This window comes from Elephas maximus, chromosome 3 (genome assembly GCF_024166365.1).
Source record: "Elephas maximus indicus isolate mEleMax1 chromosome 3, mEleMax1 primary haplotype, whole genome shotgun sequence".
In the NCBI taxonomy this organism is placed as follows: domain Eukaryota; kingdom Metazoa; phylum Chordata; class Mammalia; order Proboscidea; family Elephantidae; genus Elephas; species Elephas maximus.
This window is the reverse complement of record NC_064821.1, coordinates 16,299,184-16,324,754: the sequence shown is the minus strand read 5'-3', so window position 1 is coordinate 16,324,754 and position 25,571 is coordinate 16,299,184. Positions and strand designations below refer to the sequence as shown.

The 25,571-nt window shown below is 39.5% G+C and overlaps 2 protein-coding genes across 2 annotated transcripts; both read left to right on the top strand.

Moving 5' to 3' along the window:
• The first annotated feature begins 15,014 nt into the window (after positions 1–15,014).
• Positions 15,015–15,710, top strand: LOC126070924 (olfactory receptor 7G1-like). The gene has a single exon (XM_049875252.1). It carries the CDS (start codon positions 15,015–15,017, stop codon positions 15,708–15,710), a length of 696 nt encoding a protein of 231 aa, XP_049731209.1.
• Positions 15,711–22,565: 6,855 nt separating this feature from the next.
• LOC126070923 (olfactory receptor 7G1-like) lies at positions 22,566–23,264 on the top strand. The gene has a single exon (XM_049875251.1). It carries the CDS (start codon positions 22,566–22,568, stop codon positions 23,262–23,264), a length of 699 nt encoding a protein of 232 aa, XP_049731208.1.
• The last annotated feature ends 2,307 nt before the right edge of the window (positions 23,265–25,571 follow it).

The following is a 25,571-nucleotide window of genomic DNA, read 5'->3' as shown; positions in this document are numbered from 1 at the left end:
GAATTTCTGAACTTGAAGATAAAGCACTTGGCACTGATATATCTGAAGAAAAATCAGATGAAAGAATTAAAAAAAATGAAGAAACCTTAAGAATCATGTGGGACTCTATCAAGAGAAATAATCTACAAGTGATTGGAGTACCAGAACAGGAAGGACAGCAGAAAATACAGAGAGAATTGTTGAAGATTCCTTGCCAGAAAACTTCCCTGATATCGTGAAAGACGAGAAGATATCTATCCGAGACGCTCATCGAACTCCACATAAGGTAGATCTTAAAAGAAAATCACCAAGACATATTATAATCAAACTTGCCAAAACCAAAGATAAAGAGAGAATTTTAAGAGCAGCTAGGGATAAACGAAAAGTCACCTGCAAAGGAGAGCCAATAAGAATAAGCTCGGACTACTCGGCTGAAACCATGCAGGCAAGAAGGCAATGGGATGACATATTGAAAACATTGCAGGAATTGAATTGCCAGTCAAGAATCATATATCCAGCAAAACTGTCTCTCAAATATGAAGGTGAAATTAGGACATTTCCAGATAAACAGAAGTTTAGGGAATTTGTAAAAGCCAAACCGAAACTACAAGAAATACCAAAGGGAGTTCTTTGGTTAGAATATCAACAATATCAGGTATCAACTCAAGACTAGAACACTGGGCAGAGCAACCAGAAGTCAACCCAGACAAGGAAATCAAAAAAATAATTCAAGATTAAATAACACTCAAAACAGGGTAACAACGATGTTATTATGTAAAAGAAGGCAACATTAAAAGATCTTCCATATGGAGAAGATGATACAGCAATACAAAGAAATAAAAGTGAGTTATAAATTTAGAAAATAGGGGTAAATAATAAGGTAACCACAAAGGAGACAAACTATCCTACACATGAAAATGAAATAGAAGAAAAAAATACAGACTCAGCAGAAACAAAGTCAATAACAATGAAAATGAAGAAAGGACAATATATAAAGCTAATCTACTTAGCTCATAAAATTAAGAGGGAAAAAGAAACTGTTAATGACATGCAAAAAAAGACATCAAAATGATAGCACTAAATTCACACCTATCCATACTTGCGCTGAATGTAAATGGACTAACTGCACCAATAAAGAGACAGAGAGTGGCAGAATGGATTAAAATACATGATCTGTCTATGTGCTGCCTCCAAGAGACACACGTAGACTTAAAGACACAAACTAAAACTCAAAGGATGAAAAGAAAAAAAAAATACGTCAAGCAAACAACAATGAAAAAAAGAGCAGGAGTGGCAATATTTAATTTCTGACAAAATACACTTTAAAGTTAAATTCGTCATAAAGGAGAAGGAAGGACACTATATAATGATTAAAGGGACTATATAGCAAGAAGATATATTAAATATTTATGCACTCAGTGACAGGACTGCAAGGTACATAAGACAAACTCTATCAGCATTGAAAAGTGAGATAGACAGCTCCACAATAATAGTAGGAGACTTCAACACACCACTCTCAGTGAAGGACAGGACACCCAGAAAGAAGCTGAATAAAGACACAGAAGATCTAAATGCCATAATCAACCAACATGACCTCATAGACATATACAGAACACTCCACCCAACAGCTGCAGAGTATACTTTCTTTTCTAGTGCACATGGGACAGTATGTAGAATAGATCACATATTAGGTCATAAAAGAACCCTTAGCAGAATCCAAAACATTGAAATATTACAAAGCATCTTCTCTGACCATAAGGCCATAAAAGTGGAAACAATAACAGAAAAACCAGGGAAAAGAAATCAAACACTTTGAAACTGAACAATACCCTGCTCAAAATAGACTGGATGGTAGAAGACATGAAGGATGGAATAAAGAAATTCATAGATGCCAGTGAGAACAAAAACACTTCCTCTCAGAACCTTCAGAACACAGCGAAAGCAGTGCTCAGAGGTCAATTTGTATCAATAAATGCACATATCCAAAAAGAAGAAAGGGCCAAAATCAAAGAATTATCCCTACAACTTGAACAAATAGAAAGAGAGCAACAACAACAAAAAAAAAACCCTCAGGCACCAGAAGAAAACAAGTACTAAAAATTAGGGCAGAGCTAAATGAAATAGAAAACAGAAAAACAATTGAAAGAATTAACAAGACCAAAAGCTGGTTCTTTGAAAAAATCAACAAAATTGATAAACCATTGGCCAAACTGACAAAAGAAAAACAAGAGATGAAGCAAATAACCCAAATAAGAAGTGAGATGGGCGATATTACAACAGATCCAACTGAAATTAAAAGAATCATATCAGATTACTATGAGAAATTGTACCCTAACAAATTTGAAAACCTAGAATAAATGGATCATTTCCTAGAAACACACTACCTACCTAAACTAACACAAACAGAAGTAGAACAACTAAATAGACCCATAACAAAAGAAGAGATTGAAAAGGTAACCAAAAAACTCCCAACCAAAAAAAAGCCCTGGCCTAGACCACTTCACTGCAGAGTTATACCAGACATTCAGACAAGAGTTAACACCACTACTACTAAATAAAGGTATTTCAGAGCATAGAAAATGACGGAATACTACCAAACTCATTATGTGAAGCCAGCATATCCCTGATACCAAAACCAGGTAAAGACACCACAAGAAAAGAAAATTATAGACCTATATCCCTCACGAATATAGATGCAAAAATCCTCAACAAAATTCTAGCCAATAGAATTCAACAACATATCAAAAAAATAATTCACCATGACCAAGCAGGATTCACACCAGGTATGCAGGGATGGTACAACATTAGAAAAACAATTAATGTAATCCACCACATATATAAAACAAAAGACAAGAATGACATGATTTTATCAATCGATGTAGAAAAGGCATTTGACAAAGTTCAACACCCATTCATGATAAAAACTCTCAGCAAAATTGGAATAGAAGGAAAATTCCTCAACATAATAAAGGGCATTTATACAAAGCCAACGTCATCTGAAATGTAGAGAGCCTGAATGCATTTCCCTTGAGAACAGGAACCAGACAGGGATGCCCTTTACCACCACTCTTATTCAAAATTGTGCTGGAAGTCCTAGCCAGAGCAATTAGGCTAGACAAAGAAATAAAGGACATCCAGATTGGCAGGAATAAGTAAAATTATCTCTATTTGCAGATGACATGATGTTAGATGCAGAAAACCCTAAGGAATCCTGCAGAAAACCCTAAGGAATCCTCCAGAAAACTACTGAAACTAATAGAAGAGTTCAGCAGACTATCAGGATACAAGATAAACATACAAAAATCAGTTGGATTCCTCTACACCAACAAAAAGAACATCGAAGGGGAAAAAACCTAATCAATACCATTTGCTGTAGCCCCGAAGAAAATAAAATACTTAGGAATAAACCTTACCAGATTGTAAAAGATTTATACAAAGAAAACTACAATACACTTCTGCAAGAAACCAAAAGAGACCTGCATAAGTAGAAAAACACACCTTGCTCATGGATAGGAAGACTTAACATTATAAAAATATCTATTCTACCAAAAGTGATCTATGTATTTAATGCAATTCCAATCCAAATTCCAAAGACATTCTATAATGAGATGGAAAAACAAATCACTAACTTCATATGAAAGGGAAAGAGGCCCGGATAAGTAAAGTATTACTGAAAAAGAAGAACAAAGTGGAGGCCTCACTCTACCTGATTTTAGAACCTATTATACCGCCACAGTAGTCAAAACAGCCTGGTACTGGTGCAACAACAGATACATAGACCAGTGGAACAGAATTGGGAATCCAGACATAAATCCATCCACATATGAGCAGTTGATATTTGACAAAGGCCCCAAAACAGTTAAATGGAGAAAAGACAGTCTTTTTTTTTTTAAATAATTTTTATTGTGCTTTAAATGAAAGTTTACAAATCAAGTCAGTCTGTCACATATAAGCTTATACACGCCTTACTCCATACTCCCACTTACTCTCCCCCGAATCAGCCCTCTCCCTCCTTCCAGTCTCTCCTTTCATGATGGTTTTGCCAGTTTCTAACCCTCTCTACCCTCCTATTTCCCCTCCAGACAGGAGATGCCAACACAGTCTCATGTGTCCACCTGATACAAGTAGCTCACTCTTCATCAGCATCTCTCTCCAACCCATTGTCCAGTCCCTTCCATGTCTGATGAGTTGTCTTCGGGAATGGTTCCTGTCCTGGGCCAACAGAAGGTTTCGGGACCGTGACCACCAGGATTCTTCTAGTTTCAGTCAGACCATTAAGTCTGGTCTTTTTATGAGAATTTGGGTTCTGCATCCCACTGATCTCCTGCTCCCTCAGGAGTTCTCTGTTGTGCTCCCTGTCAGGGCAGTCATCGGTTGTGGCTGGGCACCATCTAGTTCTTCTGGTCTCAGGATGATGTAAGTCTCTGGCTCATGTGGCCCTGTCTGAGACAGTCTTTTTAACAAATGGTGCTGGCATACCTGGATATCCATCTGCAAAAAAATGAAACAAGACCCATACCTCACTCCATGCACAAAAACTAACTCAAAATGGATCAATGACCTAAATATAAAATCTAAAATGATAAAGATCATGGAAGAAAAAATAGGGACAACGTTAGGAGCCCTAATATATGGCATGAACAGTATACAAAACATTACTTACAATGCAGAAGTAAAACTAGATAGCTGGGAGCTCTTAAAAATCAAACACTTAGGCTCTTCAAAAGACTTCACCAAAAGAATGCAGATTACCTACAGACTGGGAAAAAGTTTTTAACTATGACATTTCTGGTTAGTGCCTGATCTCTAAAATGTACATGATACTGCAAAAACTCAACTGCAAAAAGACAAATAACCCAATTTAAAAATGGGCAAAAGATATGAATAGACACTTCACTAAAGAAGACATTCAGGTAGCTAACAGATACACGGGAAATGCTCACGATCATTAGCCATTAGAGAAATGCAAATCAAAACTACAGTGAGATTCCACCTCACTCCAACAAGGCAGGCATTAATCCAAAAAACACAAAACAATAAACGTTGAAGAGGCTGTGGAGAGATTGGAACACTTATACACGGCTGGTGGGAATGCAAAATTGTACAAGCCCTTTGGAAATCGATTTGGCGCTTCCTTAAAAAGCCAGAAATAGAACTACCATACGATCCAGCAATCCCACTCCTTGGAATATATCCTAGAGAAATAAGAGCCTTTTCATGAACAGATATATGCACACCCATGGTCATTGCAGCACTGTTTACAATAGGAAAAAGGTGGAAGCAACCAAGGGGCCCGTCAACGGATGAATGGATAAATAAATTATGGTACATTCACACGATGGAATACTAGGCATCGATAAAGAACAGTGATGAAACTGTCAAACATTACACAACATGGAGGAATCTGGAAGGCATTACGCTGAGTGAAATCATTCATTTGCGAAAGGAAAAATATTACATAAGGCCAATATTATAAGAAGTCGAGAAACAGTTTAAACAGAGAAGAAAATATTCTTTGAGGGGTACGAAATGGAGGAGGGCGGGAGGGTGGGAGAGGGATATTCACTAATTAGATAGTAGATAAGAACTACTTCAGGTGAGGGGAAAGATAACACACAATACAGGCGAAGGCAGCACAACTGGACCAAACCAAAAGCAAAGAAGTTTACTGAATAAGCTGAATGCTTTGAAGGCCAGTGCAGTGTGGGCAGAGTTTGGGGACCATGGTTTCAGGAGACATCTAAGTCAATTGGCAGAATAAAATCTATTAAGAAAACAACAGAATGAAACACTGCCTGGTCTTGAGCCATCCTTACAATCGTTGTAACGCTTAAGCTCATTGTTGCAGCCATTGTGTCAATCCACCTCATTGAAGGTCTTCCTCTTTTCTGCTGACCCTGTACTTTGCCAAGCATGACATCCGTCTCCAGGGACCGATCCCTCCTGACAACATTTCCGAAGTGTTTAAGATGCAGTTTCACTATCCTTGCTGCTAAGGAGCATCCTGGCTCTAATTCTTCCAAGACAGATTACTTCATTCTTTGGCAGTCCATGGTATATTCAATATTCTTCACCAACACCATAATTCAAAGGCGTAAATTCTTCTTCAGTTTTCCTTATTCATTGTCCAGCTTTCACATGCATATGATGCGATTGAAAATACCACGGCTCGTGTCAGGCACTCCTTAGTCTTCAAGGTGATATCTTTACTTTTCAACATTTTGAAAAGGCCCTTTGCAGCAGATTTGCCCAATGCAATGCGTCTTTTGATTTCCTGACTGCTGCTTCCGTAGCTGTTGATTGTGGATCCAAGTAAAATGAAATCCTTGACAACTTCAATCTTTTCTCTGTTTATCATAATGTTGCTCGTTGGTCCAGGTGTGAGGATTTTTGTTTTCTTTACGTTTAGGTGCAATCCATACTGAAGGCTGTGGTCTTTGATCTTCATTAGTAAGTGCTTCAAGTCCTTTTCACTTTCAGCAAGGAAGGTTGTGTCATATGCATAATGCAGCTTGTTAATGAGTCTTCTTCCAATCCTGATGCCCTGTTCTCCTTCATATAGTCTAGCTTCTCAGATTATTTGCTCAGCATACAGATTGAAGAGGTATGGTGAAAGAATACAACCCTGACCCACAACTTTCTTGACTTTAAACACATCAATATCCCCTTGTTCTGTCCGAACAACTGCCTCTTGATCTATGTAAAGGTCCCTCATGAGCACAATTAAGTCTTCTGGAATTCCCATTCTCGTGATGTTATGCATAATTTGTTATGATCCACACAGTCCAATGTGTTCGCATAGTCAATAAAACACAGGTAAACATCCTTCTGGTATTCTCTGCTTTCAGCCAGATCCATCTGACATCAGCAATGACATCCCTGTTTCCACGTGCTCTTCTGAAACTGGCCTGAATTTCTGGCAGTTCCTTGTCGATATACTTCTGCAGCTATTTTTGAATGATCTTCAGCAAAATTTTGCTTGCGTTTGATATTAATGATATTGTTCTATAATTTCCACATTCAGTTGGATCACCTTTATATGCATAAATATGGATCTCTTCTAGTCAGTTGACCAGGAAGCTATCTTCCATATTTCTTGGCATAGATTAGTCAGCACCTCCAGCGCTGCATCTGTTTGTTGAAACAAATCAATTGATATTCCATCAATTCCTGGAGCCTTGTTTTTCACCAACGCCTTCAAAGCAGCTTGGACGACTTCTTTCAGTACCATCGGTTCCTGATCATATGCTACCTCTTGAAATGGTTGAAAGCTGACTAATTCTTTTTGGTATAATGACTCTATGTATTCTTTCCATCTTCTTTTGATGCTTCCCCTGTCATTTAATATTTTCCGCATAGAATCCTTCACTATTGCAACACAAGGCTTGAATTTTTTTCTTCAGTTCTTTCAGCTTGAGAAATGCCGAGGATGTTCTTCCCATTTAGTTTTCTATCTCTAGCTCTTTGCACACATCATTATAATACTTTGTCTTCTCGAGGTGCCCTTTGAAATCTTCTGCTCAGTTCTTTTACTTCATCATTTCTTCCTTTTGCTTTAGCTGCTCGACGTTCATGAGCAAGTTTCAGAGCCTCCTCTGACATCCATCTTGGTCTTTTCTTTCCTCTCTTTTCAATGACCTCTCGCTTTCTTCATATATGATGTCCTTGATGTCATGCTACAACTCATCTGGTCTCTGGTTACTAGTGTTCAGCGTGTCAAATCTATTCTTGAGGTGTTCTCTAAATTCAGGTGGGATATGCTGAAGGTCTGTCAGTTTGTCACACTGTAGGGCCTTGCATGCTACTGTGATGCTGGAAACTATGCCACTAGTATTCAGGTTCCAGCAGAATCACCCACAGAAGACAGGTTTGAGCTAAGCTTCCAGACTAAGACAGACTAGGAAGAAGGGTCCAGCAGTCTGCTTCTGAAAAGAATTAACCAGTGAAAACCTTAAGAATAGCAGCAGAACATTGTCTGATATACTGCCGGAAGATGAGCCCCGCAGGCTGGAAGACACTCAAAAGGACACTAGGGAAGAGCTGCCTCCTCAAAGTAGAGTCGACCTTAATGATGTGGATGGAGTTAAGCTTGTGGGACCTTCATTTGCTGATGTGGTATGACTCAAAATGAGAAGACAGCTGCAAACATACATTAAAAATTGGGGCCTGGAATGTATGAAGTATGAATCTAGGAAAATTTGAAATCTTCAAAAATGAAATGGAATGCATAAACATTGATATCCTAGGCGTTAGTGAGCTGAAATGGACTGGTATTGGCCATTTTGAATTGGACAATCATATAGTCCACTATGCTGGGAATGACAGCTTGAAGAGGGATGGTGTTGCATTCATCGTCAAAAAGAAAATTACAAGATCTACCCTGAAGTACAACACTGTCAGTGATAGGGTAATATCCATACACCTACAAGGAAGACCGATTAATATGACTATTATTCAAATCTACAGTCCAACCACTAAGGCCAAACAGGAAGAAGTTGAAGATTTTTGTCAGCTGCTGCAGTCTGAATTTGATCAAACATGCAATCCGGATGACAGTTACTGGTGATTGGAATGCGAAAGTTGGAAGCAAAGAAAAAGGGTTGGTAGCTGGTAAATATGGACTTGCTGATAGAAAAATGCCAGAGATCGAAGGATAGAATTTTACAAGATCAATGACTTCTGCATTGCAAATACCTTCTTTCACCAACATAAACGGCTACTATACACATGGACCTCGCCAGATGGAACACACAAGAATCAAATCGACTACATCTGTGGAAAGAGACAATGGAAAAACTCAATATCATCGGTCAGAACAAAGCCAGGGGGCCGACTGTGGAACAGACCGTCAATTGCTCATATGTAAGTTCAAGCTGAAACTGAAGAAAATTAGAGCAAGTCTACAAGAGCCAAAATATAATCTTGAGTATATCCCACCTGATTTTAGACACCATCTCTAGAATAGATTTGACGTGTTGAACACTAGTGATATTAAAGTTCTGTTTGGGGGAAAATAATATAATTGCTCTGAGAGCCTTAGACTGACCATGTAGAGTATATTTTCTGTTGGGAAGTTAATTCCTATACCTACTACAAGCACTTAATACAATGCCTGGCACATAATAACTCAAAAAAAAATTTAACTGGGACCATTGTCTTCTATATGTTGCCACAATTAATAACAAATAAAAAAACAAACCAGTTGCTGCAGAGCCAATTCTGACTCATAGTGACCCTACAGAACAGAGTAGAATTGCCCCAAAGGGTTTCCAAGGAGCAGCTGGTGGATATGAACTGTCGGCCTTTTGGTTAGTAGCCAAGATCTTAACAACTGTGCCACCAGGACTTCAAATTTATGAGGCTTATTTATTCCTTGCTCTCACATATTTTCACTACTTTCTTCAGCTGTTTTATTAGTTTACCAGTATTGTAATATCCATTAACAGGTTTGAAAATCAAAGGAATGATTACCGAGTAGGCAGGGTAGAGCTGGCAATCTTTTTTGGAGCCATATTTGCTTTGATTCTTATTCATTGATTTTTTTTCTTTTTTTTTTTAATTTTTATTGTGCTTTAAGTGAAAGTTTACAAATCAAGTCAGTCTCACACAAAAACTTGTATACACCTTGCTACATACTCCCAATTGCTCTCCTGCAAATGAGACAGCCTGCTCCCTCTCTCCACTCTCTTTTTTGTGTCCACTTTCCCAACTTCTAACTCCATCTACCCTCTCATCTCCCCTCGAGGCAGGAGATGCCAACGTAGTGTCCACCTGATCCAAGAAGCTCACTCCTCACCAGCATCCCTCTCCAACACATTGTCCAGTCTAATCTCTGTCTGAAGAGTTGGCTTTGGGAATGGTTCCTGTCCTGAGCCAAAAGAAGGTCTGGGGTCCATGACAACCAGGGTCCTTCTAGTCTCAGTCAGACCATTAATTCTGGTCTTATGAGAATTTGAGATCTGCATTCCACTGCTCTCCTGCGCCATCGGGGTTCTCTGTTGAGTTCCCTGTCAGGGCAGTCACTGGTTGTAGCTGGGCACCATCTAGTTCTTCTGGTCTCAGGGTGATGTAGTCTCTGGTTTATGTGGCCCTTTCTGTCTCTTGGGCTCATAATTACCTTGTGTTCTTCGTGTTCTTCATTCTCCTTTGCTCTAGGTGGGTTGAGACCAATTGATGCATCTTAGATGGCCGCTTACTAGCATTTAAGACCCCAGACGCCACTCTCCATGCATGGGATGCAGAATGTTTTCTTAATAGATTTTATTATGCCAATTGACTTAGATGTCCCCTGAAACCATGGTCCCCAAACCCCTGCCACTGTTACACTGGCCTTTGAAGCATTCTGTTTATTCAGGAAACTTCTTTCTTTTGGTAAGAAGCAGGGCCATCAGTCAGAAACATCTCTGTGGCGTTGGGATGACAACAAAGCATATCTTGTGGTCTTCTTTGATGGTGGTGGTGGGATTGTGTTCAGCATCAAAACTGGAGCCAGCTCCTCACCAGGCACACCAGGTGTATTGTAGTGTAAAACTGTCTCCATTTATGCCCATAAAACACTTGCAGAGATGAGTCACGTGAGGCATTGTTCATACTGCTAGTTTCCATACCTCACCCAAGACCTACTGACTTTTATATATAGGAAACATCTGAAGGATTAATATTCAAAATAATTACTTTTTTGAGATTTTGATGTGTGCTGAAGTTTGAGAAACATGACTTTAACATTAGAAGAAGATGAGGGAATGTATTTAGAATCTAGAATATGAAAGAATCTGGAAAGTGAAATCTTTTCATTTTTACTCATTAAAGTATCGTATGAAAAGTAGTGTATGGAATGTATCTGTAATCCTTAAAGAATAGTAATCTAATCCAAATTCATATACCTCTGACCTGGGCGTCTTAGCTAACTGGTGCTGCTATAGCAGAAATACCACAAGTGGATGGCTTTAACAAGCAGATATTTATTCTCTCACTGACTAAAAAAAAAAACTGACTAGGCGGCTAAAAAACAGGAATTCAGGACACTAAAGACTATGTTGGCGTCTCCGGCCTGGAGGGGAGATGAGAGGGTGGAGGGGGTTAGAAGCTGACAAAATGGACACGAAAAGAGCGAGTGGAGGGAGAGAGCGGGCTGTTACTTTAGGGGGAGTAATCGGGAGTGTTTAGCAAGGTGTATGTGGGTTTTTGTGTGAGATACTGACTTTATTTGTAAACTTTCACTTAAAGCCTAATAAAAATTATATTAAAAAAAAAAGTTGGGCAATGAACAAAGACCGAAGAAGAATTGATGCCTTTGAATTATGGTGTTGGTGAAGCATACTGAATATGCCATGAACTGCCGGTAGTACAAACAAATCTGTCTCAGAACAGCCAGAATACTCCTTAGAAGTGAGGGTGGCTAGAGTTCATCTCATGTACTTTGGACATGTTATCTGGAGGGAACGTTACTTGGAGAAGGACATCATGCTTGGTAAAGTAGAGGGTCAGCGAAAAAGAGGAATGCCCTCGTTGAGATGGATTAACTCAGTTGCTGCAACAAAGGGCTCAAACGGAATTGATTGTGAGGATGGCTCAGGACTGGGCAGTATTTCGTTCTACTATACACAGGATCGTTCTACTATGCAAGGGAGAAACTTGATGCCACCTCACAACAAAACACACTAAGAACTCCCAAATTTATATCTCCAGAAAGGAACACTCCTCTGGATTGAAGACTTGTGTAGTTATCTGTCCACTTGATATCTCTCTGTGGCTGCCTAAGAGGCACCTCAAACTAAACATATTCCAAAATACAGCCCTGATATTGAGACTATTAGCCCATGGTCACAATGGTTGTCAACTCCAAACTGAGCAGATTTCTCCACTGATCATTATCTTTGATTTCTCTCTTTTTCTTATACCGTCTGTCCACCCCTTCAGGAAACTATGTTGTCTATCCAATGCAAATATATTCAGAATCCCATCAGATTTCGCCACCTTCACTGTTAATCACCATGATCCAAGGCACCATCATTGTGTTGTTGTTGCTGTTACCATACTTTTAAGATTATTAAAAAAAAAAAAAAATCTCTGTACCTGGTCATTCTTCATCTTCCCTTTCCATTTGGTGAAGTTTCTATAATCTGCCGAACACTATGTCTTTGATCTCATCTTTTCTATTCTCCCAGCACTTATTCCATTACAACGTCTGCTGGCCTCTGTGATTTGATTATTTTTGACGTTGTTGTTGATTCTGTTTGCGTTGTTTTTCTTCATGGTTATTTAAATTAAAACTTACATATTTCATTTGAATGGCAAGGTTATTTTCCCCTCTCTCTTTTGCAATTATGTGCTCCCTCTTTCTTGTCCTACAGGTTCACCAATCACCACTCCTCCAATCCTGAATTCCATTTCCTGACTCCCCAACTTGGTAGTACTGAGAGTATCACAAATTCAGCCACCAAGAGAGCTGGTAACTTGAGTTATTTCCTCCATGGAGGCTTTTCTGAAACTTGCAGCTGTTATATGCACCACTTTATGTTTGAGTATCTTGTTGTTGTTGTTTGTTTTTCTTTTTTTATACTACCTAGAAAACTTTAACTTGTATTTTTTTATACTTCAGGTGTTTCTGTGAGACCAGGAAAAGTTTATTTATTTATTTATTTTGTGGCCGGCTGTATCTTGTTCTATTTTATCTCTTATTTCATGCATTTGAAGTGAATGGAGTTAAGATGGCAAAGGGTAACATCACAATGCCGTCTTGTCTCAAGCTGGGTTTTTAAGTAATATATGTAGAAAATTATAGGTTAAAAAATTTATATAGAAATAGATGTGCTAAAATAAACTGATGAACCCATGAAAATAGTGAGTTCATTAAAGGTAAAGGTATTTGAGTGAATACTAAATTGGAGCACCATCTTCACCTCTTAAATAATGGCTGTTATCTATCTAAATCTACTGAGATTATGGATAAACTGCATACTAGTGCCTATACTGTGAATTCTCATAACTCCATTAAAAATCAGGAGCCAAAATATCAACTTCTTTCCACTAATGTGAATAAAATTTTACATAGAAACTACTGCCATGAAATTGGGTGCTCTGGCTACAGAACCCTAAAAAAGAAGTAACAAGTCTATCTATCGTTATCACAGTCAGAATTGATCACAGAGACTAGCTTAGAATATCTCTGTGTAAAATATACAGAACGAAGATTAAGGTTCAGGGGACATTCAATGACTTTTCGAAAGAAACTGCACTGAATATTTGTATTTTACAGTGTCTTATTTTTTTTAGCTATATTTCTAAATATCATATCCATATACGTAAACGATATCTTCACACCTAAAATAGGAGTCGGGCTTTCTAATGTCTTTGGAAAGACAGAGATGCTTTCAGTTGGAATTAGAAAAAGAAGGCTGAAACACAGAGAAGGTTAATGCATTCACAAGTACAAGGTATGTGACATGGAGGTGAACAGGAACAGGTGAAGAGGGGCGGATGGCATGTAGCTGCCTTTACGGGGTCACGAAATCAACCATCATGAATTTCGCTTTTTGAAGTCTTTGTCTTTAAGGATTTGCGCTGCCCTGGGATCAGAATGACACTAAAAGTGAGTGATTAATGAGGAGCTTTTTTGGCTATTTATCCCCCAGAGAGACAGAGAACGCAAATAGTATGCCTATGACCACCTCACTCAACAGCCCTCCCCCAGTCAGGAAGCAGTGCCCCTGAGACTCCGCCCACAGTTGATCCTCATATGGAGGAGCCTTGTCCCTCACTTGTCCCTCCGCCTTTCTGAGGACACATCTTCTACATTCAGGGAAGATGTCAAGCATCATTCCTCAGTGATACCAGCCAGGTAACCTGTCGTTCCTTAGTTAATGTTTAAAAATGAAGACAGGTGTTTCACTACAGGTTCGTCCAGGGGAAGCTGTGAAGAGAGTACATGCATGAAATGATTTGAACCAAGTCTGCCAATAACTCATACCTAACCGTCTTCCATCTCCCTTACATGTTTCCTTATATCTTTGTACCAATATCAGGAAACTTTTATTCTACCAGTCTTTTAATTGTCTTTACAATGGCATGGACCATTTTCCTCCTGAGCAGAAATCTGCCCCTTCTGATACAGCATGACTTTAAAAATTCTCTATCATTTAGTTGCATTCTTGTGATGGTGAAGGATGAGGGTTATCAGCTTCCCCTTAAGTTTCCATTCCTGGTTCTTAACACAAATTTTTAGTATCTCTGTGGCCTGGTACTAGTCTCTGGAGGAAGAGGTAGAGCCTGAGGCAAACTCTTCAGGCTGCCTCCGTAGTCTACTTGTTTCTCTTTAAAATTACCAAACATTTAAAATGACCATAACAGCACAGATGTTGTTGTTATGTGCCATTGAGTTAGTTCTGACTCATAGTGACCCTATAGGACAGAGTAGAACGGCTCCATAGGGTTTCCGAGGAGAAGCTGGTGGATTCAAACTGCCGACATTTGGGTTAGCGGCCATGGTCTTAACCACAGCACAACCAGGGCTCCAACAGCACAGATAGTGTAATTAAAAAAAAAAAAAAATACAGCACCTTACCCTTTTCTTATTAAATAAATGTTTACGCCCAGCTACATCAGCTTCTGGTCTTTTTTTTTAAATTAAATGAATAAATAATGGGCATACAGAAGATACCCCTCTGTATTTCCCACCATTCCTGTCTTACCTTTTCCCCAGATGGCATTTGTTTCTGGTGCTGCTGTTTTTGGTCTAGGGCGCATACATTTGATTCTCTTGTCACACCATTTTTTCCATCAGATACATCAACAATATGGAAACTAGAAACCAAACAAGTGGTTCCGAATTCCTTCTCTTGGGACTAACAGAGGATCTGGAGCTGCAGTTCCTCCTCTTTATCCTGTTTTTGTCCATATACCTGGTCACTGTCTTTGGAAACCTGCTTATCATCCTGGCTGTTGGGTCTGACTCCCACCTCCACACTCCCATGTACTTCTTTCTTTCCAATCTCTCCTTCACTGACATCTGTTTCGGCACAACCACGATCCCAAAGATGTTGGTGAACCTCAAAGCACAGAATCAGAGCATCACTTATGGAGACTGCCTCAGCCAGGTCTGCTTTGTCCTGGTTTTTGCTGCTTTGGAAAATTTTCTTCTTGCAGCAATGGCTTATGACCGCTATGTGGCCATTTGTCACCCACTGAGGTACACGGTCATCATGAACCCCCACCTTTGTGGCCTGCTGACTCTGCTCTCTCTGTTCATTAGCACTGTGGATGCCCTGACCCACAGCCTGTTGGTGTTGCACCTGTCTTTCTTTATAGACCCGGAAATCCCCTACTTCTTCTGGGAAGTTATTCAGGTCATCAAGGTTGCGTGCTCTGATACCCTCATCAATAACATCATATATTTTGCAGCTAGCATGTTGGGTGGCATTCCTCTGTTTGGGATTGTTTTCTCTTATACTCAAATTGTGTCCTCCATTTTGAAAATGCCATCAGCTGGTGGAAAGCATAAAGCTTTTTCTACCTGTGGCTCTCACCTGTCAGTTGTTTTCTTATTTTATGGGACAGCTTTTGGTGCATATATTAGTGCTGCATTTATCCACTCATCCAGAAAGACTGCAGTTGTTTCAATGGTGTACACTATGGTCACTCCCATGATGAACCCCTTCGTCTATAGCCTGAGAAACAAGGACATGAAGGGATCCTTGAGGAAACTGGTCAGGAGCATATCTGCTTTTCATTGATTATATTACCTCATTTGGACTTGGGTTTTTAGATTTTGTCAAAGTAAAAGAATGCTCATGAGGTGGGATACTTGACTCTTCCATCTCTGTGTTTTTCTAAAAGGACTAGACAACATAATGGCTAAATGCAATTCGATTTGGTGTTTAAACCTGACTTTGCTTCTTGTGTACTGTGTTATGCTTGACAAATAATTTCAACTCTCTAAACTCAGTTTCTTTAGTCAGGGTCTATAGAATCAGAGCCTGAGCCAGGATTCTTTATTAACTGATTTGGGGGGAACATTCTTAGAATTTAAAAAGCAGGAAAAGGTGGATAGGGTAAGTAAAGAATGTAGGCAAATCTGTAGGCATAGCTAGAGACTAGCTTCAGCCTGATCCCATGAATAGAGCCATGAGAATGGAAACGCAGTTAATCCCAATTACAGTCAAGGGAGCTGAATTTTTATGTGTCAATATAGTTCTTACCAATACACGTCACTGGTAAACTATATGTGTTTAAGATAACATCGGCATCCACCATGCTCCATTTTATTGTCTATTGTTGTTGTTCATTTTATATGCTGCTAAGTTAGCCATCAACTCATGACACAACAGGATCATACCATTATTATCCATAGTGTCTTTTTTGGCCGATTTTTTATGAGCAGATTACAAGGCCTTTCTTCCTTGTTTATCTTAGTTGGAAGCTTTGCTGAAAAATTTTCAGCATCACTGCAACACACGTCTCCAGTGACAATGCCTGAGGTGCATTGGCCAAAAATCAAGCATGGATCTTTCACATGGAAGGCGAGAATTCTACCACTGAACCACCGCTGTTCCCCTTCATAATCTATAAAATTGGCATAATTAGATTATCTCAGTGGTTTCTAATGATTGTGATATAATTAAACCTTATCAGTGAGGAAGCCATCGGTTGTAATTAGAAAATATAAACACTGACTTTAATATGCTCCCACAGTAAAGAGCATTATCTTTCATTATAAAGACTTCAGAGTTAAGAAATGCACTGGAACATTACAGTAGGGATTAATTCATTCCCCTTGAGATGGTTTCACCTAGCAATGGTTCCCCTCATGGTGACAAATGGCTGCAACAGTCAGGTATCATATCCAGATGTGATACTCAGAGCCACAAAACTGACCATTTGTCCCTGAACCTATTGTTGATAGTAGATCTATTGTTAATAGACCTTTCCATACAGAAGATGTCTCCTCCCATCTTATCACTGAGAATAGCATCATATATCCCTTCTTAATCAAATTTCTGTTTGGGGAACAAATAATTACTATGAGAGCCTTAGCCTGTTGGAAGGATAACCCCTGTAACTATTACAAGCATTTAATACAATGCCTGGCATATAACATTCAATAAAATTTAACTAAGACACGTGTCTTCCATATGTTGCCATTATTTATTAGGCTTGTTATTTCTTGCTCTCACATATTTCTACACCTTACCTCAGAAGTTTTGTTGGTTTACATGTATCATAATATCTATCAGCAGCTTTTACTTGTCTTAGTAATATAATCAAATGATAAATTATTGAATAGGCAGGGAAAAGGGAAATAATGTTTCTGAAACCTTATTTGCTTTGATTCCTTCTCATTGATGTATTGATAAGAGTGTATGGAAGCTTTCAGTTTTCTCCTTAGTTACCTTATTTTGCAATTTTTCTTTGTCATCTCTAGTGGAGTCATTGTTTGATATAGTAGAGCCAATACAAAAAAATACAGTTGAGTAAAATTAATTAAATCATTGAAGTCATAGTGGGCTGGCCATACTATTAGGGATCTCATATAAAATTTTTTAAAGTGTATTTGTGGGGAAAAGTTTTTTTGTGGAGATGGACTTTATTTTGAGGAAGACATTTTGTATAAAATAGGACAGTGGAAAAGGAGAGTTGGCAGGCTTAGGGACTTTAATAGTAGAAGAATATGGGAGAGCGTATTTAGAACCTGGAATGTGAAAGAATCTGGACATTGAAATATTTCCAATTTTATTTATTAAAATACAATATGTAAAACAGTGTATAAAACATATCTATAGTTCTTAAAGAATAGTAATATAATGAAAACTCATATGCCTGTGACCTAGTTTAAAAAATAAAGCAATGACATCACCATACAAACCATTTGAAAGGTCTCCCTGTGTTCTTGCCTTCTACCCTCCCGGTGGCAAACACTATCTTGAATTCCGTATTTATCATTTTCTCTGATGTTCTTCAATTTGTTGAATCTTTTTATTATGGACTGAATTACATCCTCCAAAAAGTCCTAATTCCCTAGTACCTTTGAAGGGGATCTTGTTCAGAAATAGGTTCTTCAAAGCTGTTATCAGTTAAGGTAACATGAGGTCATAATGGAATAGAGTGGGTTCAAATTCGATAAGTGGTATCCTTATAAAAGAGACAGAGACAGAGGAAGGATGGTCATCTGAACACAGAGGAAGAGCTATGGTGCCGCTGCAAGCCAAAGAATGCCTGGGGATGGTTACCAGAAACTGTGAGAAACAAGAAAGAATCTTTCCCTAGAGCCTTCAGAAAGACAATAGCCTCCTGACACCATGAATTTCAGACCTCCAACCTCCAGAATTGTGACACAACAATTTTTTCCATATTTTAAGCCACCTACTTTGTGGTACCTTTTTATGGGCTCTAGGAAGCTAATAAACATGTGAAATTGGCAGTATTAGATCCTATTTTCTTTATAAAACTGGCAATGGAATTAATGATTATTTTTAATCACCTCTATGTTTATCCCTATCCAATTTACAAATTTGTCTCTTTTTAAACTTGTTAATAGATAAATCTTAATGTATGAATTTTGTATCCTGATTATGCTTTTTGAAATTCAATCGTGTTGCTGGGTGTAGCAGTAATTCATTGACAAACAATGCTGTATTTTTTTACATCATGTATGGTGACATTACATAACAGATATCTTTTCTAATGCAGATGTTTTGTTGTTAGGTGCCATCGAGTCAGTTCTGATTCATAGTGGCTCTGTGTAGAACAGAACGAAACACTGCCTGGTCCCGTGCCATCCTCACAATCATTGTTACGCTTAAGCCCATTGTTGCAGCCACTGTGTCAATCCATCTAATTGAGGGTCTTCCCCTTTTTTGCTGATCCTCTACGTTACCAAGCATGATGTCCTTTTCCAGAGACTGATCCCTCTGGACAACATGTCCAAAGTATGTGAGATGTAGTCTCACCATTCTTGCTTTTAAGGAGCATTCTGGTTGTACTTCTTCCAAGACAGATTTGTTCGTTCTATTGGCAGTTCATGGTATATCCAATACTCTTCTCCAACACCACAATTTAAAGGTGTCAGTTTTTCTTTGGTCTTCTTTATTCATTGTCCAGCTTTCACATGCATAGGAGGTGATTGAAAACACCATGGATCGGGTCAGGTGCAACTTAGTCTACAAGGTGAAATCTTTGCTGTTCAAAACATTAAAGAGATCTTTTGCAGTTGATTTGCCCAGTGCAATGTGTCTTTTGATTTCTTGACAGCTGCTTCCATGGGTCTTGATTGTGGATCCAAGTAAAATGAAATCCTTGATAACCTTAGTCTTTTCCCTGTTTATCATTATGTTCCTTATTGGTCCAGTTGTGAGGATTTTTTCTTTCTTTGTATTGAGATGTAATCCATACTGAAGGCTGTGGTCTTTGAACTTGATCAGTAAGTACTTCAAGTCCTCTTCACTTTCTGCAAGCAAAGGTTGTGTCATCTGCATAACGCAGGTTGTTAACGAGTCTTCCTCCAATTCTGATGCCTCCTTCTCCTTGATACAGTCTTCTCAAATTATTTGCTCAGCATACAGATTGAATAAGTATGGTGAAAGGATGCACACCTTTCCTGACTTTAAACCACAAAGTGTCCCCTTGTTCTGCTCAAAAGACTGTCTCTTGATCTATGTACAGGTTCCTCATGAGCAAAATCAAGTGTTCTGGAATTTCCATTCTTCTAAATGTTATCCATAATTTGGTATGATCGACAAAGTTGAATGCCTTTGCATAGTCAATAGAACACCAAGCTGAACCGAAGGCATTGGTGAAAAACAAAGTTCCACAAATTGATAGAATACCAATTGAGATGTTTCAAGAAATGAATGCAACACTGGAAGCACTCACTTGTCTATGCCAAGGAATTTGGAAGACAGGCAGCTACCTGGCCAAAAAACTGGAAGAGATCATATTTGTGCCCATTCCAAAGAAAGGTAATTCAGCAGAATTATCAACAAACCACAGCCTTCAGTATGGATTACATCTCAACATAAAACAAAAATCCTCACAACTGGACCAGTAAGCAACATCACGACAAACAGAAAAGACTGAATCTGTCAAGGATCTCATTTTACTTGGATCCACAATCAACACCTATGGAAGCAAAAGTCAAGATATCAAAAAATGCATTGCTTTGGTCAAATCTGCTGCAAAGGACCTCTTTAAAGTGTTGAAAAGCAAAGCTTTCACCTTGAAGACTAAGGTGCACCTGACCCATGCCATGGTATTTTCAATTGCATCATACACATCTGAAAGCTAGACAGTGGATAAGGAAGACTGCAGAAGAGTTGACGTCTCTGAATTGTGGTGTTGGTGAAAAATATCGAATATGCCAGGGACTGCCAAAAGAACAAAAAAATCTGTCTTGGAAGAAGTACAACCAGAATGCTCCTTAGAAGCAAGGATGGCGAAGCCGTGTCTTACATACTTTGGACATGTTGTCAGGAGGGATCAGTCCCTGGAGAAGGTCTTCATGCTTGGTAAAGTACAGGGTCAGTGAAAAACAAGAAGACCCTCAATGAGATGGAGTGACACGGTGGCTGTAACAACGGGCTCGAGCATAACAACGAATGTGAGCATGACGAAGGATCAGGCCGTGTTTTGTTCTATGGTACATAGGGTTGCTATGAGTTGGAACCAACTTGACAGTACCTAACAACAACAACATATATATATATATATATATAGTTGTCTTAGTTATCTAGTTCTGCTATAACAGTACTACCACATGTGGATGGCTTTAACAAAGAGAAATTTATTTCCTCACAGTAACCCAGTAACCCAACCCAGTGCCGTAAAGTAGGCTAAAAGTCCAAATTCAGGGTGTTAGTCCCAGGGGAACACTTTCTCTCTCTCTTGGCTTGGAGAAAAGTCCTTCTCATCAATCTTCCCATGGTCTAGGAGCTTCTCCTTGCAGGAACCCTGCATCCAAAGAACACACTCTGCTCACGGCACTGCGTTTTTGGTGGTATAAGGTCCTCCATCTCTCTGCTTGCATCTCTTTTTTATATGCCAAAAGAAACTGGCTCAAGATACAATCCAATCCTGTGGATTGAGCCCTGCTTTGTCAACACAACTGCTGCCCCTCCACCGTGATTAACGTCATAAAGGCAGGATTTATAACACATAGAAAATCACATAAGTTGACAAAATGGTGGACAATCACACAATACTGGGAATCATGGCCCAGCCAAACTGATACACACATTTTTGTGGGGCACAGTTCAGTCTATAACAAGTGTCATGTCATTTGTGAATAGATGTAGTGTTTCTTTTCTTTTCCAATTTGGATGTCTCCTATTGTCTTGGTCTTTACAGATTTGCATTGCCCTGGGATCAGAATGACAACAAAAGTGGTTAATGAGGAGCTTTGGCTATTGAGCCCCAAGGGACATACAGACTGCAAATAGTCTGCTGTGACCACTTCACTCAACAGCCCTCCCATAGTCAGGAAGCAGGCACACCTGAGACTCCGCCCACAAATGATGCTACTTACTCTGAGACCTCATGCCTCATTTAGCTCCTTTGCCTTTCCTGAGGACATATCTTCCAACTTCACCATCCAGGGCAGGTGTGATCATTCCTCAGTGCTGTCAGCCAGGTAACTAAAAATGGCTTAGCTAATGTCTGGAAATAAGGACGGTTATTTTAATACAGATTCATCCAGGTGAAGATGTGAATAGAGTGTATGCATAAAATGATTGGAACCAAGTAACCCATAGAACTTCTGCCTGTCTGCCAGAAATATTCTGACATTTTTCCTTGCATCTTAGCATCAATGTTCAAGCAACTCTCATTCCATTAGCCTCCTTCCTCTCTGTAAGGGCAGGGGCCCTGTTCTTCCTGAGCAAACAGGATGACTATAACAGAATTGTCTGACATTTACCTACATTCTTGTGGGGAAGGGGACTGCTTCACTTTACCCTTCCATCTCCGGTTCTTAACACACTTTCATATTAACTCTGTTGTCTGCCTCTGAACTATGATGAAGGAGTTGGAGGCCCAGACAGACACATTAGGCTACTTCCCTATCTGTTTGTTTTTGTAAAATTACCTAATATGTAAAAGATCATGCCAGCAGATTGTGCAAAAACAGAACAAAAACCATGGATGCAATTTTGCCCCTTTCCAGAATTCTCTGCTGTATCAACATCTGTTTATTTTTGAAGTAACAAAGTATGCATCATGAAGACATCCCATTTGTTTTCCTCTTTATTCCTTTTGTTCTTTCCCAAGATGATTTTTGCCTCTGGTGATGCAGCGTCTGCTGTTCCAGGAACCATGCATTTTACTGTCTTATCATCTCTTTTCCATCATTCATCAACAATATGGAACCCAGAAATAAAACAGATATTTCAAAATTCCTTCTCCTGGCACTGATAGAGGATCTAGAACTGCAGCCCCTCCTCTTTAGCCTGTTCTTGTCCATGTATGTGATCGCTGTCCTGGGAAACCTACTCATTGTCCTGGCTGTCACCTTTGCCTCCTACCTCCACACCCCCATGTATTTCTTTCTTGCCAATCTGTCCTTCACTGACATCTGTTTCAGCACAGCCACGATCCCAAAGATGCTGGTGAACCTCCAAACACAGCATCAGAGCATCACTTCTGCAGGCTGCCTCACCCAGCTCTGCTTTGTCCTGATTTTTGGTGCTTTGGAAAATTTTCTCCTGGGAGTAATGGCCTATGACCACTATGTGGCAATTTGTCACCCACTGACATGCACAGTCATCATGAACATTCGCCTCTGTGGCCTGCTGTTTCTACTTTCCTTGTTCATTAGGATCATGAATGCCTTGTTCCACGGTCTGATGGTGTTGCAACTGTCCTTCGGCCCAGATCCGGAAATTCCTTACTTTTTTTGTGAAGTTCTTCAGGTCATTGAGGTTGCCTGTTCTGATGCCCTCCTCAATAACATCTTCTCATATTTTGCAGCTACCATATTATGTGGTGTTCCTCTCTCTGGGATCGTTTTCTCTTATATACAAATTGCTTCCTCCATTTTGAGAATGCCATCAGCAGGTGGAAAGTATAAAGTTTTTTCTACCTGTGGGTCTCACCTCTCAGTTTTTTCCTTGTTTTATGGGACGGGCTTAGGCACGTATGTTAGTGCTGCATTTACACACTCTTCCAGGAAGACTGCAGTAGCTTCAGTGATGTACACTGTGGTCACTCCCATGATGAACCCCTTTGTCTATAGCCTGAGAAACAGGGATGTGAAGGGGGCTTTGAGAAAAATTTTCAGGAGCATAACTGCTTTTCAGTGATTATCTTACCACTTTCAGCTTGGATTTCTAGATGGCATCAAAGGGAAAAGAATACATGTGAGGCAGAATGCCTGACTCTCCCATTACCACGTTCTTTTAAAATGACAACACAACATAATGGCTAAGTGCAATTCAACTTAGGTTTGAAATTTGCCTTTATTCTTTGTGTAGCTCTGTGTTGTTTGACAAATTATTTTAATTCTCTAAGCTGAGTCTCTTTGGGCAAGTTCCATAGAAGCGGAGCCTGAGGCAGGGTTGATTTATTTCTGTGGCACAGTCTCAGAATAAAGAAAGCAGGAGACGGTAGAAGGGTAGGGAAAGGATGCAGACAAGGCTGTGGGAAAAGCTAGAGACTAGCTTCAGCCTGATGCCATGGGTTGAGTCATGTGAATGGAAATCAGGCTTAATCCCACTGCGAGACCAGAGAGCTGACCCTTTATGCCCAAATTTAGATATTACTATGACATGTCGTTGGTAAAACCTGTGTGTCCGGGTAACATTAGCATCCACCATACTCAGTTTAATCATTTATTTTTGTACTGGGTGTTGTTGCTAGCTGCCATCACCTTGGCACTTGACTCATGGCAACCCCATCCATAATGGGTAGAATCATTGTGATCCACAGGGTCTCACTGGCTGATTTCTTTGGGAGAAGATAGCCAGGGCTTTCTTCCTAGTTAACCTTAATGTGGAAGATCCACTGAAACCTAGTCAGCATCATAACAATGCTCAATGCTCCACGGACAGACAGGTTGTGGTGACACATGAGGTTTATTGACCAAAAATTGAAACTGGGTCTCTCGATGGAAGGTGAGAATGCTACCACTGAACCACAATTTCCCCCTACAAAATGTATAAAATTGGCATATTTGGATTATCTCAGTGGCTTCAGATGACTGTGATAATTGAATCTTATTAGAAGGCTTTGCTTCTAATAAGAAAATATGAACCTTGACTCTAAAATACATAAACAATAGAGTTAACTTTCGTTACAAGAACTTCAGAGATAGAGAATGCAAAAAAAAACAAAAGAATTTTTTTATTCTTCCATGAGGGGCTTCAACAAGGTACCTTCATCCTAGGAATGGTTACCCTCATGGCCAGGAATGGCTGCCACAGACTTAGGCATCATATCCAGTTATAATGCTCAATCACACAAGGTCACTGTTTCTCCCTGAACCTGTTGTTAATTGTCATTTTTAGGTGCTTTCGAGTAGCTTCCGGCTCAAATCAATCCTATATACAACAGAATGAAACACTGCCCAGTCTTGCACCGTTCTCACAATCTTTGCTATGGTTCAGCCATCTTTAAACCTACTGTGTCAATCCATCTTATTGAGGGTCTTCCTCTCTTTTACTCACTGCCTACTTTGCCAAGCATGATGTCCGTCTCCAGTGACTGGTTACTCCTGATAACATGTCCAAAGTACATCAGACAAAGTCTCTCCATACTTCCTTCTAGGGGGCATTCTGAGTGTGCTTCTTCCAACACAGATTTGTTTATTCTTCTGGCAGTCCACGGTATATCCACTATTCTTCCCCAGCACCATAAATCAAAGGCATCAACTCTTCCTTGGTCTTCCTTATTCATTTTCCAGCTTTTGCATGCATATGAGGAGATTGAAAATGCCATGGCTGGGGTCTGGTGCACCTGGACGCACAAAGTGACATCCTTGTTTTTTAACACTTTAAAGAGGTCTTTTGCAGGAGATTTCCTGATTGCTGCTTCCATGGGCATTGATTGTGGATCCAACTAAAACGAAATCCTTGGCAAATTCCATCCTTCCTCTGTTTATCATGATGTTTCTTATTGGTCCAGTTGTGAGGAGTTTGTTTTCTTTATGTTGACATGTAATCCATACTGAAGGCTGTGGTGTTTGAACTTCATCAGTGCTTCAAGTCCTTTTTGCTTTCAGCAAGCAAGGTTGTGTCATCTGTATGTTGCAGGTTGAGTTTTCCACCACTCCTGATGTCACATTCTTCTTGATATCGTCCAGCTTCCTGGATTATTTGCTCAGCATAGAGATTGAATAAGTATGGTGAAAGAGTACAGCCTTGATCCACATCTTTCCTGATTTTAAACCACACAGCATGCCATTGTTCTGTTTGAATGACTGCCTTTTGGATTATGTACAGATTCTGTCCACATGAGCACCATTAAGTGTTCTGGAAATCCCAAAACTCAAATTCATGAAAAAAGATCAGACTTACTGGACTGATAGAGACTGGAGGAACCCTTGTGATAATTGCCCTAAGTCATCCTTTTAATCTGCAACTGAAGTCACTCCCAGAGGTCACCTTGAAGTC